Genomic DNA, 14,059 nt, shown 5'->3' on the forward strand with positions numbered 1-14,059 from the left:
GCGAGCTCGCAACCTTATTCCCATATGAAATAAAGTTAATTCATTTGACATTCCACACGGCCATAAATACAATTACACAAATTTTTAAAGATTTTACAGTGGAAAATTATAATCCCTAACATCAGAAATTAATAAAAATAAATAATTCACAATAAAACAGAAATTATTGACAAATTAACTTGCACTGTACAATTGAGATGAGTTGAAGCTGGCTTGAGGGAGACAAGGTAAGAGGATAAGGGGTCAAATATTGGTAGTTCTCTCAAACAATGTTTACATTCGCTATTAACAGAGTTGCTTAATTTGCGGTTTCTAGACGCACAACGCTTGCTAGTCTCATTGGTACTTGTCCACAAAAAATGCCCATACAGTGACATATTTACTTCTGATGCAATACTCTTATTTCAATTCAAAATTGTATACTCTTATCCTGATTTGCTCTTATTCAAAGATACTCGTAACCTGAGGTACTGTACTACTATACGTAATATACATTTTCTCTTATGACCCATTTTAAGTTTTCAATCAATTAATTTACATTTTCTGTTACGGCATAAAATAAGAAACAAAGCAATCATTACTGTACAGTATATGAGAGAATTAAAAGTCAAAGTTAATACAGTACACCGGGGATCTACAACAACCACTAGAGGCTACAGTTAAAATTATGACTAATGCTTGGATATTGATTCCAAATAGGATCTTTCTTTCAAAATTATATGCTTAATGTTATTTTCTTTTTAATTTTCAGTTTCATAGATGCAAACTAATGCTCTATGAATATTTTTTTTGAAAAACATTTAGACAATAATCAGAACAGACTAGCAACCATCAGAATATTCCCTGAAATGCTATGTGGTATGACCAATGTAGGAAAAAGTTAAAATCAGTACTTGAAGAGGAGTTGTATAATTATGTCCCTCAAGGTAGGATGGATTTTAGAATGTTTAATCATCTTTAATCAATATAGGGCCCTGGTAGTTATCCAAATCATACTGAAAAAGCTTTGACACACCCGTAAGGTTTGAGAAGAGGTCAATCAGTTTAGATAATGAGTTTATAAAAGAATAATATATATTGTCTACAAAGCCATACTTGTCCTGGCTGGGTAGAACACTTAAAACTTGGCATGACTGATGGAGTCTAGGTTAGCATTGAAGTTAAGCTGAAGAACATGCCATCACTAACCAGTCATCGATGTTATCCTGTAAAGCCTGATACGGTTTTTGAGTCCACACTTTTACTGGTGCAAGAAGTACCTTGTTTTCTTCGATGTTGGATACACAAACTATGAACACAGATGTCCGTAAGATCCACTAAGGCAAGGAAGCCTCCTTTTTGGATGAGCCCATACACTAATGATACTGTCTCCATGCTGGATAGTCTGTTGAAGGAACTGGTTTAATTACTTGTAATCAATGATGGGATGTTATGCCCTCAAAGTCTTGGAATACAATCAGGTGAATGTAGAATGAGTAAAGATTGTCAAAAATTTTGATCACTCCATAGACCATCACTAACTTCTCTTCACTAGCTGCAGCGAAAGGATATGCTCCCAGAAAATTTAAGCAATACTAATGTCTTATACATATTTACTTGGCAATAAAGAAATATTTTCATCGTGCGGAACTTTCAGAATGCACCGAAGGATGTTATTCATCATTACGTAACATGGATTGAATAAGGGAATCCTAAAAATAATGAAATAAGTGGGAACCAAACAGCAAACATGTAATGAGGCAGCTAGCTACAGTACTCAGGATCCTTATTTCAGCATAGTTTAGCAACTGGCACTGCTGATATCCCAGTTTTGTATTCCTTTTACAGAATAGCCATGCCACTGGGATTTCGTCAGGCATACTATATGACCTATATTAAAAGTTATGGGTTTTTTTTAGAAATAAGTGAGCTTTTGATAAAAATAAGTGAACCTAACATGTGTGCATAAATCTAGGAATTTTATGTTCTTTGAATTTTTTAAATTTTACTGATATTTCCTAATATATTGATAGAATATACTTTGGTGACAATTTTTATTGATGAGCTCATTCCTTAAATATTTCAAGTACCTAAGAATATTTTCAGGAGACTATGTGATGTTTGTCAAGAGCGAGAGTCACGACTGGTGGCAAGTGAAAACTGCAGATATGAAATCAACTGGATTGGTGCCATCAAGTTTCCTAAAACTTCTTCCATTGCAGGATGAGCAAGAGATATATGATTCAGAAAAGGTAGGAATTTTGGTTTACCCATGCTGTAATGTGAATACGTTCATTCAAAATCTTATGTTTTCAACTTTTTGCGTGTCCTGGGATTGATAATTGGCTCCAGGGTTGGTGTATAGGATGAATATGTTTGAGTTCCAATCTTCAAGGATGTATATCTCAACAATAATATTTCCAAATTACTTAGTACTTTACTGTATTTGGCGTTTTAAAATGCATGTGCTATCACAATGATTTCTTCATATACAGTAGATACTGTATTCTCCTCCTTCAAGAGGAATTTATTGTACTTTGTTTACTGAGATAATGCTCTGCTATGTGTTGGTTACCAGTAGATTGGGTCTGTGCATGTATTGTACCACTATATAAGGGTAAGGGAGATGTGCATGAGTGTTGTAATTCAAGAGGTATTAGTTTGTTGAGTGTAGTTGGAAAAGTGTATGGTAGAGTACTGATTAATAGGATTAAGGTAAAACAGAGAACGCAATCTTGGAAGTACAGGGTGGTTTTAGAAGAGGTAGGGGTTGTATGAATCAGATTTTTACAGTTAGGCAGATATGCGAGAAATATTTAGCAAAAGATAAGGAGGTGTATGTTGCGTTTATGGATCTGGAGAAAGCATATGATAGAGTTGATAGGGAAGCAATGTGGAATGTGATGAGGTTATATGGAGTTGGTGGAAGGTTGTTGCAAGCAGTGAAAAGTTTCTACAAAGGTAGTAATGCATGTGTTAGAATAGGAAATGAAGTGAGCAATTGGTTTCCGGTGAGAGTGGGGCTGAGACAGGGATGTGTGATGTCGCCGTGGTTGTTTAACTTGTATGTTGATGGAGTGGTGAGAGAGGTGAATGCTCGAGTGCTTGGACGAGGATTAAAACTGTTAGGCGAGAATGATCATGAATGGGAGGTAAATCAGTTGTTGTTTGCGGATGATACTGTACTGGTAGCAGACACAGAAGAGAAGCTTGACCGACTAGTGACAGAATTTGGAAGGGTGTGTGAGAGAAGTAAGTTGATAGTTAATGTGGGTAAGAGTAAGGTTATGAGATGTACGAGAAGGGAAGGTAGTGCAAGGTTGAATGTCATGTTGAATGGAGAGTTACTTGAGGAGGTGGATCAGTTTAAGTACTTGGGGTCTGTTGTTGCAGCAAATGGTGAAGTGGAAGCAGATGTACATCAGAGAGTCAATGAAGGTTGCAAAGTGTTGGGGGCAGTTAAGGGAGTAGTAAAAAATAGAGGGTTGGGCATGAATGTAAAGAGAGTTCTATATGAGAAAGTGATTGTACCAACTGTGATGTATGGATCGGAGTTGTGGGGAATGAAAGTGATGGAGAGACAGAAATTGAATGTGTTTGAGATGAAGTGTCTGAGGAGTATGGCTGGTGTATCTCGAGTAGATAGGGTTAGGAACGAAGTGGTGAGGGTGAGAACGGGTGTAAGAAATGAGTTAGCGGCTAGAGTGGATATGAATGTGTTGGGGTGGTTTGGCCATGTTGAGAGAATGGAAAATGGCTGTCTGCTAAAGAAGGTGATGAATGCAAGAGTTGATGGGAGAAGTACAAGAGGAAGGCCAAGGTTTGGATGGATGGATGGTGTGAAGAAAGCTCTGGGTGATAGGAGGATAGATGTGAGAGAGGCAAGAGAGCGTGCTAGAAATAGGAATGAATGGCGAGCGATTGTGACGCAGTTCCGGTAGGCCCTGCTGCTTCCTCCGGTGCCTTAGATGAACGCGGAGGGAGCAGCAGTAGGGGACTCAGCAGTATGAAGCTTCATCTGTGGTGGAAATGTGGGAGTCTGGGCTGTGGCACCCTAGCAGTACTAGCTGAACTCGGCTGAGTCCCTGGTTAGGCTGGAGGATCGTAGAGAGTAGAGGTCCCCTTTTTTATTTTGTTTCTTGTTGATGTCGGCTACCCCCCAAAATTGGGGGAAGTGCCTTTGGGATATGTATGATGTGTTGGTAAGCCACAAATATCAACTCAAACATAGTATGTACTTAAAATTGTTCCTACATGTCATACAAACTCTCGTCCTTTAATTAGGGAGAATGATTCGGTGCAAACTGGAGTCTGTCATTAAAGCTGGGATAACAAGCAGTTACCCACCAGGAGAGCCTTCAGTTTCGATTCGGCCGCTGTTGTGCATGCATGTACAAACAGCTCCTGTCAAAACTTTTCATTTTTTCCTCTTTTTAAGAAGTTAACGGTGGCTATACAGTAGAATGGAAAAAAGTAGTTCGTGTTTGCTAGGGAAAGGGCGGATGCTGCAACCGGTTGTGGCTAAACCAGTTGTAAATCCATACTCCCTCTGTGCATCTTGTAGGGGCATGACTGTTTGCAGGCATCCCCGTGTACTGAGTGCAGGTCATAGCCTGTGCAATGGCATGCGTACGCCCTAAAGGGGAAGAGGCATGTGAATCATTTATCGGGGTCGGACTGGGCAGAACCCAATTAGACTGGGAATGTCTTTGCTGATTTGTTTTCCTCAGGGGATTTGACTGCTGCTGCTGCCACCCCTGGGTTGGTCCCCAGGAGTACTGTATGCTGCAGGCACTTGGAACCATTGGATCTACATCAGATTTTGCTGGTATGTGGGAGACCACTAGAGTTTCCCACACCCTTCGGTGACTGGAAGCTCTTCACCCATGACCATGCAGGCTGTTAACGACAAGTTTGAACGAAGGAAGTCTTGGGCTTCCAAAGGTTTTTCAGTTTGCCCTCTATGACTTTGTTGAGGGAGTTGATAGCTAAAGCTACTTCTCCCCTGGTAACCTTGTACCCCTTATGCAAGTCTCTAAGTGTCCCTGGTGATGCCAGTGGTGAAGGGCATGGTGGTTCCCTCAGTGTCAGGAAACCCGGTGGCTTCCCCCCCCCCCCAGCTTAAGAAAGTGGGTAAGTCGCTCCTGGCTCTACAGGTAAAGTGCTGGTGTCAGGAGCCGTGGCCACCCCCCCCCCCCCCCACCCCCAGGTAGCAGGAAAGGTAGAGCAAAGGTGTTATCCTTCTATCCTTGTCCCCAGTTATTATTATTATTATTATTATTATTATTATTATTATTATTATTGTTATTATTATTATTATTATTATTTATCATCCCGATACTTGACCCGGACCTAGTAATAGTGTACTCCAGTGCTGTGGCTGCTGTTGGAGCATCCCATGTGGTTTCTCCCCCCAGGGGAGCATTTGTCATTGATGGTTGCTCAGATCTCAGCTGCTGTGCCTGCAAATCCAGGAGCGAGAATCAAGAAAAGGAAGAAGGGTGTGCACACTGTTCTTCCTCATCCTCCTCCTCCTTGTCATCCTCTGACTCTTCTTCTAAGATGAAGAAGAGGGTGAAGAAGGCCAGCAATAGTCACAGGGACAGGGGTCCCCCATGACACCACCTCTCTTTTGATGGGGTGTCACAGGGACAGGGGTCCCCCATGACACCACCTCTCTTTTGATGGGGTGGATGGCACCCAAGTGGTTCCTGTCCCTGTAGGGCTACATAGCCCCAGTCCCAGCTTCCCAGGCAGCCAGAATTGTTTTGCCTTGTTCACTTTCTCTTCCAAGATTGATAGATGAGCTTTTGGGACCTCTATCCCCCTTCCTTCCAGGACACTGGATGCCTGCTCCTCCCTCTACCAATGAGTTGTCTCTCAAGTTGGATTAGTTGGCACCCATTTAAGGCTGTACTCAAGTGCTTTGATAGGCCAGCAATGTGGGGTGGAAGTCTTTGTTCCCTGTGCCTTGGTTGTCCCTCTGCCCCAATCTACAGTAGAAGTACATTGTACCCCTCCCGATTCTGTCGCGTAATTACTGTGGATAGGATATCTCAGGGACTCCGGATCGCAGTTCGACACCCGCTGAGGCAGATTACCCTGAGTCAGATCCCTTTGTGAAGGTCCTTGCCCTACAGCAGGGAGGTCTTTGGTCGTCCTCAAAGTTCAAAACCATCAGAGTTTCTATGGTCAGATCTGGTGGACTTGGCCCTGGATCGAGTGTTACATCTCTATTTCTTGAGCACCGTATACAGGCAACGGTGGAATGCTAATCAGTATTTCCTAATCCAGCGCACTGTCTCCTTCAGGGGGTGGCCAAGATTGTAGGATCAAGATCAAGGAAGGCCTCTGCACCTGCTCCGAGATCCCAGTCGGCAATATCCACGACCTCTTCCTGAAAAGAGACTGCATGCATAGCCTTTTTGAGCACCTCAACCTGCTCTTTTTGGAAGGATGACATGAGAAGAGGGGAGGGAGAGGGAAACCCTGAAACGCTGATGTCAGTGTTCATCCCTCTCCTGGTGCTAAGAGTAGCAATATTTCTCTCTCGCCACTGGGCAACTTGGCAGACACAGGGTCAGGTCTTGCATAGCGAGTATCCTTAGGGAATGGTTACTTACTACCCTTTCAAGATCACCAGCCTCCCCCATCAAGTCCCAATTGAGCTCTCTGTGGATCATCCAACATCACCGAAAGTCTTGGCCTTGCAGACAGAGGTTGACGGGATGTTGGAGAACTCGTTAGAAGTTGTTTGAAAAGTGTTTCCGAGCTTCTACCATCAGCTCTTCCTAGCAGAATAGGCAACTGTAGACCGGGCATTGACCTTTCTCATCTGAACATGTTTGTTTGCCAAACTATACTCAGGATGGAAAGAGTATGGTCTGTGCTGTCTGACTGAAGAGAGGGAGATCGTGCTTTTTGTAGGCCTGAAGGACACGAATTGTACTTTCTGTAGGCTTGAAGGAAACGTACTGTACTTTCAAGTGCCTCTTCATCAGTCGTCTTGAAAGTGCCTTGGCTTCCTCTACAGTACAGTGTTCCGCTTCAAGACTGACTGTGTACGGCTCCCCAGGTGTTCACCTTGATAGCGTAGTCTCTTGGGCTCATCCGTAAGGGATACAATTGTTGATGTATCTCGACAATTGGTTGATCCTGGCCTCCACGGAGAGGCATTTGCTAGAGGGTTGAGATCGAATTCTTTCCTTTGTGCAGATTGTGGTAAACTGGTACAATTCAAATCTCATACCCAAGCAGAGGTTGAAGTACCTGGGCATACCGATAGACACGGCAGCAACGAGAGTTGATTGCATCAGTAGGCAACCATTCCTGACCAAGACAGAAGTACCAGCTTGGTATTGAAAATGTCTTGGTCACTGCTCCTTGTTGAAGAAGCCTTTCTTCACAGGCCTCCACCAGAGATCCCTTCAATGGTGTCTGAAGGGATCAGCCAACAGGGATGATCCACCATTCCATTCTGTTACAGTAGGGCAAGAGTTTCGGGACAATCTGTCATGGTGGCTCGATGAGAACTTCACCAGGGAAGTTCCACTCGAACTCTTTGCCTCCAGACACTCAAATGTTCCTTGAGATGCAAGCAGCCTTCCTAGGTTTACAAACATTCCAAGGACATTTGAGGCAACACTCAGTAGTAGGCCCTATTGATGAGCAATACCACCACTGTAGTGGCGAATGGTAACAAGTAAGGGGGCACAATCTCGTGCCCTATTTTCGAGCTGATGAAGCAGATACACATTTGGGTGGTTTTTCACTCCATAGAGTTGTCAGCAAGGTACATTCTAGGCAAGAGGAATTTACTAGCAGACACTCTGTCACCAGGGACAGGTTGTAGGGGTAGAATGGTCAGTACATATTCATTTAACAGAAAGGCTTCTTGCCCTTTGGGGCTCTCTGGTAATTGACCTGTTTGCCACTCAGCTGAATGGGAAGCTCTCCCATTCCGGACCCATGGGCGGTGCTGAACGGGAAGCTCTCCCATTCCGGACCCATGGGCGGTGTTTGAAGATGCTTTCCAACACCCATGGGATCAACTGGATGTGTACACCTTTCCACCATTCAGCCTGATCTGGCCAGTAATCAACAGTGTGCTGATTATGTCAGAACTCAGGATGACTTTGTACCGTGTAGTATCCCGATCTGTTTGGTCTTATGGTTGAGGTCTCTTAGAGAACTATCCTAGTGTGAGCAAGGTAACTTCTTGGACCACCTCCCTGAAGATTCCCTAAGCCCTGGCAAATCGGCAGATAATTTCCATACAGTCAGCGTCTAGTAGTCTTCCTCAATTTGTGCAGTATTTCCTTATCAGAGTAAATGGAAGGAAGGCATACCCTTTTAGATGACTCCAATCTTGAAGCATCGCATCTCTTCCCATTGACCCTGGGTCAGTGTGGGGACTGAAGTATGCCTCAAGGCTGTGCTTCATCATTGTGGCAAACATGTTCACTGTCACTGGCCACAGATGAACCGAGTCGTCCACCACTTGTTGGTTTATGGTTCTTTCTGTATTTAGCATCTGGTCTCTTCAACCCAAGTGTCTGTTGAAACATTTGCTATGCCAATGATAAACCGTGCCCATGAGTGTCACGTTCTTCCCCTCTGCTGAGGCCAGAATCTCTTGTGCGAGGTCATCTACTGTAGTGTCTGTGACTTTATCTCTACTTCCTTTCTTAGATAAGACGACTCTTGATGAGCACAGAAGGTCGAAGGGTGAGAGGGACCAGCTGGAGCTCCCTCCAGTTGATGGATTCCCCAGATTCTTGTGTCTTCCACATCCCCAACATGAACTGGTCCCCTATCGAAGCTGCCCACCCAAAATCTGAAGCATTGGAAAACATGATGTCTGGGAGAGGGGTCGACAGTGGAAGACCTTAGTGAGGTTCAGTGTGATTATCTCTGTCCATTGAACCTGAAGACTTGATCTCATAGTTTGTAGAGTTGGTGCTGCAGTGGTCCAAGTCAACTCCTTCCTCTAGGAAACACCCGGATTACAGACAACAGGAGGCCAATGAGTATTATCCACAGCTTGGCAGGAGGTGATTTTTTTTTTTTTTTTTAGAAAGTGTTATGCATTCTCAGTGTCTTGGTGAAATCTTGCGTCAGATTGAAGAGTTGATCTTCATCCCCTGATAGATTGAAACTTGACTGGGACTAGGACTGACTTCTTTATGTTGATCTGGATACCCAGTTCGTTACAGAATCTCAAGACTATGAACTCTGTGGAAACAGCTTCCTGTTCTGAGCTCCTCAGTATGAGCCAGTTGCCCTAGTATCTCATCATCCTTATGCCTCTCTTGTGGAGGACTGCTCTCACAGGTGCTATGAGAAGTTAAGAATGCAGTGTCGTCATCAGGTCAAATCAAAGAGATTTGTACTGCCATACCTCCTGTTCCCCGCAAACCCTCCGTAGTTGTCGAGACTAAGGATTCACGGGAACTTGTAGATACTGTATATATGCCTCTTTCAGGTCAAGTAAGAAGGACCAATCTTGACCCTCTCCATTTTAAAGAGAGTCTGTTACAAAATGGTTCAGAGGAAAAAGGTTTCCAAGAGAGCCATAAAGAAATGTAGGTTTCTTAAATTTCAGGGGCAGACTTTTTAATCTTTAATCTTCTAAGTGTACCAAAGAAGGACAACTGAGTAAAGGGTGATCCGTGACCCCTCTCGTCTCAACAAACACAGGAGTGTTCACAAAACTATTGTATTAACTTCTGCAGTTGCTGGGAGTTCAGGTTATTGTTTATTTGGATAACTGGCTGGTCATAGCAGAGACGAGAGAATTATGCCTTACATAAGCAAATCATAGGCCAAGTTCTTTAGGATGAAGGATTTCTGATCAACTTTGAAGTGACCCTTTAAGACCATAATTGCAGTCATCCATAAGATTGATGGGTTTGTATACTAAGACTATCCTTCTACTATAGAAACTCAGCATTGCTGTTTTCTTAACATAGTACTGTACAGTAATGAAATTTCTTATCAAAATAAACGGATTTTGAGCGAAGCGAAAAATCTATTTTTGGGTGAGATGGCCATGACGTCCTGATGGAAGGTTCCTTCAGTAGCTTCCTGAGGGTATACAGTATATGACTACAGTAGATATTCCCAGAGAATTAAACTAAAGGTTTCACAGAATTCTAACTTCTGGCGCGAGTACCCGTAAGGTTTCCCTTTTGGATATCGTATATCAACAGGGGACGTATGCTTGACACGCCACATGGCTATCTGCACCCCACATAGCGTTCACGCTTCGAGGGGAAAGGTGTGGCAAGTTATAGGAGGGGCTGTTGCAAAGTTCTTCTCCTGTGTTACTGTTACGGTACCGAGCGACGTAAACAAACGGCAGCCATAGCTGTCCGCCATCTTGACAAACGTCACATCCGCCCGCGTCGTTCCTTCTAGCGTTTCTGTCAGCCTCCATGATGCAATAAAGAAAGGGAGGGGCCTGACAGGCCAGAATAGAGAAAATAGGGCGGGTCCATCAGGACGTCATGGCCATCTCACCCAAAAATAGATTTTTCGCTTCGCTCAAAATCCGTTTTTTGGGCTCAAGCCATGACGTCCTGATGAATTAGTGTATCGTGGATTTTCCCCGTTTCGGTAGTGCCTTCTACTTCAAACAATATTCCTTTGGTCTGATGACCTTAGAGACCGTGACATCTCCGTTGCATGTCACTACCAGTGGCATAAACTATGACCTGGCTTCCTGCCCCCCTGGCAGGGAAGTCCTGTGTGGACGATAGGAACATCTCGAAGTACCCTGATGACGATAAACTCACCTGTAGACGAGAATCTTGCCGGTCTCGATGGACAGATCAGGAAAGTTAAGTACTTGTGTGGGAACAAATATTTCACTTTCATTGGTGAGCAAATCTCAGACAGGAGCAATATTATAACATGAAATATAATAAAGGTTAAATAGGGGCATTAAAACTCAGTAACAGTAGTTTATTTTCTTTGGTAGGGCGAAATAAGACGCATATGGTAGCGAAATTTCTATTTTATCCAAGAAAACATTCGCGATAATATGAAAGAAGGTAACCAATTTACAGTAAAATTGTTGATTGACAAACATAGACTAGGGACTGTAAGACTATGGTGTGGAATCCGAAAAGGAAGAACTTGCCGTTACACACATGAGTTCCAGGGGAACTAAAGTCTTTGAAAGTCACAACACACTTCATGTCCAAAAACATGTGGCACACGTGTTAAAGTCTATGTTACGTCACCTTGTGGAAGAACAGTCTCTTGTGACACTAAGTGTCACCTGAAGTCACTATGTATGGCACTAGGGTCAACACAGGCACCCGTTGAGTTAGAGTCCCGAAATAACTCGCTGTTCTACGCAGCACTAAGCGGCAGGTTTTAACATACTACCTGCAGCTACCATGAATCTCTTCACCTCTTGCACCTGCTTCGCATAGTGTTGGAAAAACACTCTTGAGGATTTCCAGCCTGTGAGGATCGAAGGCTTTTCGAAATCCATTCCTTGGAAGAAATTTAGGGAAGAGGCGAATTTCCTAGGATCATGACCTGCGGGTGTAATGTCAGGATCCGCTCTGCGAATAAAGTAGGTGACCTTCGCCCTCAATTGTTTAAGTGACAAATTACTGCCCGATGTTTCTCCTTTAAAGAGTTGTCCTCCGCCAAAGTCTGAAGTTCTTCGAAGATAGACCTTAAGACTCTCCATTGGGCATAGAGAGACATCTTCCTTCAGGGGGCAGATTCTCTAGGGTCCCCGTCTCTTGGTGGGGAGTTCATTCTTGCGAGAAACGTAGGGTCAGGGAAGAGGGTAAGTTCCCCTGTATCGGCGTACTGTATCTGGCCCTCTTCTCTAGATAAGGTCACTATTTCACTGACTCAAGCTCCCAATGCGAGAGCAAAAATACTTTTTGAGTCGTCTTTCAGAGGGCAAGAGTCGTTGTCCCGGCTAGAGGCAAAGTGGAGTACCTTATCCAGAAACCAGGAGATGGGTCTCGGTGGTGGTGCCGGACGGAGTCTAGCACATGCCTTTGAAAGTTTGTTAAAGATTTCGTTGGACAGATCTATGTGGAAAGCGTACAGCAGTGGTCTTGTCAAGGCCGATCTACAAGTGGAAATCGTATAGGCGGCTAAGCCTTGTCCATGAAGGTGAATGAAGAAGGACATACAAAAATCTATGGAGATATCCGTAGGATTTTTTGCCTTGACAAAGGAGACCCACTTCTTCCAAGATGACTCATATTGCCTTCTGGTAGACTTTGTCTTGTATTCCTCTAGGAAGTCTAGACTTTTCTTTGAGATTCCAAACCTTATCTTCACGGCTAGGGAGAGAAAATCTTGAGATGAAGGTCTCGGACTTTCTTTGATGAAGCAAAGACAGTCGATTTCTGCACCTGCTGGGAGAGAACTGGGCCCGGCAGAGGGATCAGCTTGGGCTGTAGCTCCAGGACTAGGGGAAACCAGTTGCTCCGGGGCCACTTGGGAGTCATTAGGGCTGCTGTTCCCTTGAAGGTTCTCAGTTTGGCGAGGACTTTCAGCAGAAGGTTGGTTGGAGGGAACAGGTAAATCTTGGACCATCTGTTCCAGTCCAGGGACATTGGCGTCCACCGCTTCCGTTTTAGGGTCCTCGTATGGGGCCACGTATAGAGGAAGTTAGTTGTTGTCGCTCGTTGCGAAGAGGTCGATCTGCAGTTCTGGGACTTGACGGGAGATGAAGGAGAATGATCTTGCGTCTAGGGACCATTCCAACTCTATGGGGCTTGTCCTCTATAGAGCGTCCGCCGTCACATTACGGAATCCTTGTAGGTGAACTGCAGACAGGTGCCATTTTTCCTATCCGCAAGACGGAAAATGGGTAGCATAACCTGGTTGAGTTGGGGCGATCGTGAGCCCTGACGGTTGAGACATCTGACCACAACGGTGCCGTCCAGAGTGAGACGGATGTGAATCGAAGGACGAGGGGACAGTTTCTTCAGAGTAAGAAGAACCGCCATGGCCTCCAAGATGTTGATGTGAAACGTCTTGAATAGGGGAGACCACGTTCCTGAACTTGTCGCTGGTGGGAGTGACCCACCCATCCTTCTAGCGAGGCATCCGTGCGGATGTTGACCGACGGAGGTGGTAGTTGAAGAAGAACTGATCTTTTCATGTTCTTTGCTTCCGACCACGGCTTGAGGAGTGAGCGAAGCCTGGTTGGCAGGGGTCTCTTGAGATCTCTTCGAGCGATGAATGCGTTTCGTCTCCAGACTCCCGATACATCCTTTAGCTGTGCTCGTAGCACTGGGTCTATCACTGAAGCGAACTGGAGGGAGCCGAGTACTCTCTCCTGTTGTCGTCTTGAAATCCGTTTGGATTTGAGAAGTCTCTTGACAGATCCGGCTATTTCCTTCCTTTTCTTCAGAGGGATGGAAAGATGGTGTGACTGAAGATTCCAATGGATTCCCAACATTGAAACTTCTGAGCTGGAGACAGACGAGACTTTTTGGTGTTGATTTTGAAACCCAGATGTTCCAGGAACTGGGTCACCTTTCTGCAGGCACGTAAGCATTCTTCTGGCGATGTCGCCCAGACCAGCCAATCGTCTAGGTAAGCCATCACCTGGACGCCTTGAAGGCGTAGCTGGTGGACGATCGTGTCTGCGAGCTTCGTGAAGATTCTTGGGGCCACGTTGACCCCGAAGGGCATGGCCCTGAAGGCATATTTTCTTCTTTGAAGCCTGAATCCTAGGTAGGAGGAAGCTTGATGGTTCATGGAGTATGCCAGTAGGCATCCGCCAAGTCTATTGAGACCGTGTAAGCCTTTGAGGAAGTAGGGCTCTTACATGTTGAAGAGTCAGCATCTTGAATTTGTTGTTCGCAATGAACTTGTTGAGAGGGGATAAGTCCAGAATGACTCTGAGTTTGTCTGAGTCTTTCTTGGAAACTCAAAACAGTCTTCCTTGGAACCTGGTGGACTTCACCCTCTTGATCACCTTCTTGTTCAAGAGTTCTAGGATGTATTCTTCCAGGATGGGGGTTGAGGGTTGGAAGAATTGGTGGAAGATTGGGGGTGGTTTTACCCAACTCCACCCTAGTCCCTTCTT

General features: G+C 44.5%; 1 protein-coding gene across 3 annotated transcripts in view; it reads left to right on the forward strand.

The window, feature by feature from the left end:
* LOC137632668 (jouberin-like) overlaps window positions 1-14,059 on the forward strand; it is a 110,309-nt gene that overhangs the window by 91,061 nt on the left and 5,189 nt on the right. For all 3 annotated transcript variants that reach the window (XM_068364748.1, XM_068364747.1, XM_068364749.1), the window contains one exon: window positions 2,086-2,231. In XM_068364748.1, coding sequence (XP_068220849.1) covers window positions 2,086-2,231 — 146 coding nt within the window. The remainder of the gene's footprint in view (window positions 1-2,085; window positions 2,232-14,059) is intronic.

Source organism: Palaemon carinicauda, chromosome 41, assembly GCF_036898095.1.
Source record: "Palaemon carinicauda isolate YSFRI2023 chromosome 41, ASM3689809v2, whole genome shotgun sequence".
NCBI lineage: Eukaryota > Metazoa > Arthropoda > Malacostraca > Decapoda > Palaemonidae > Palaemon > Palaemon carinicauda.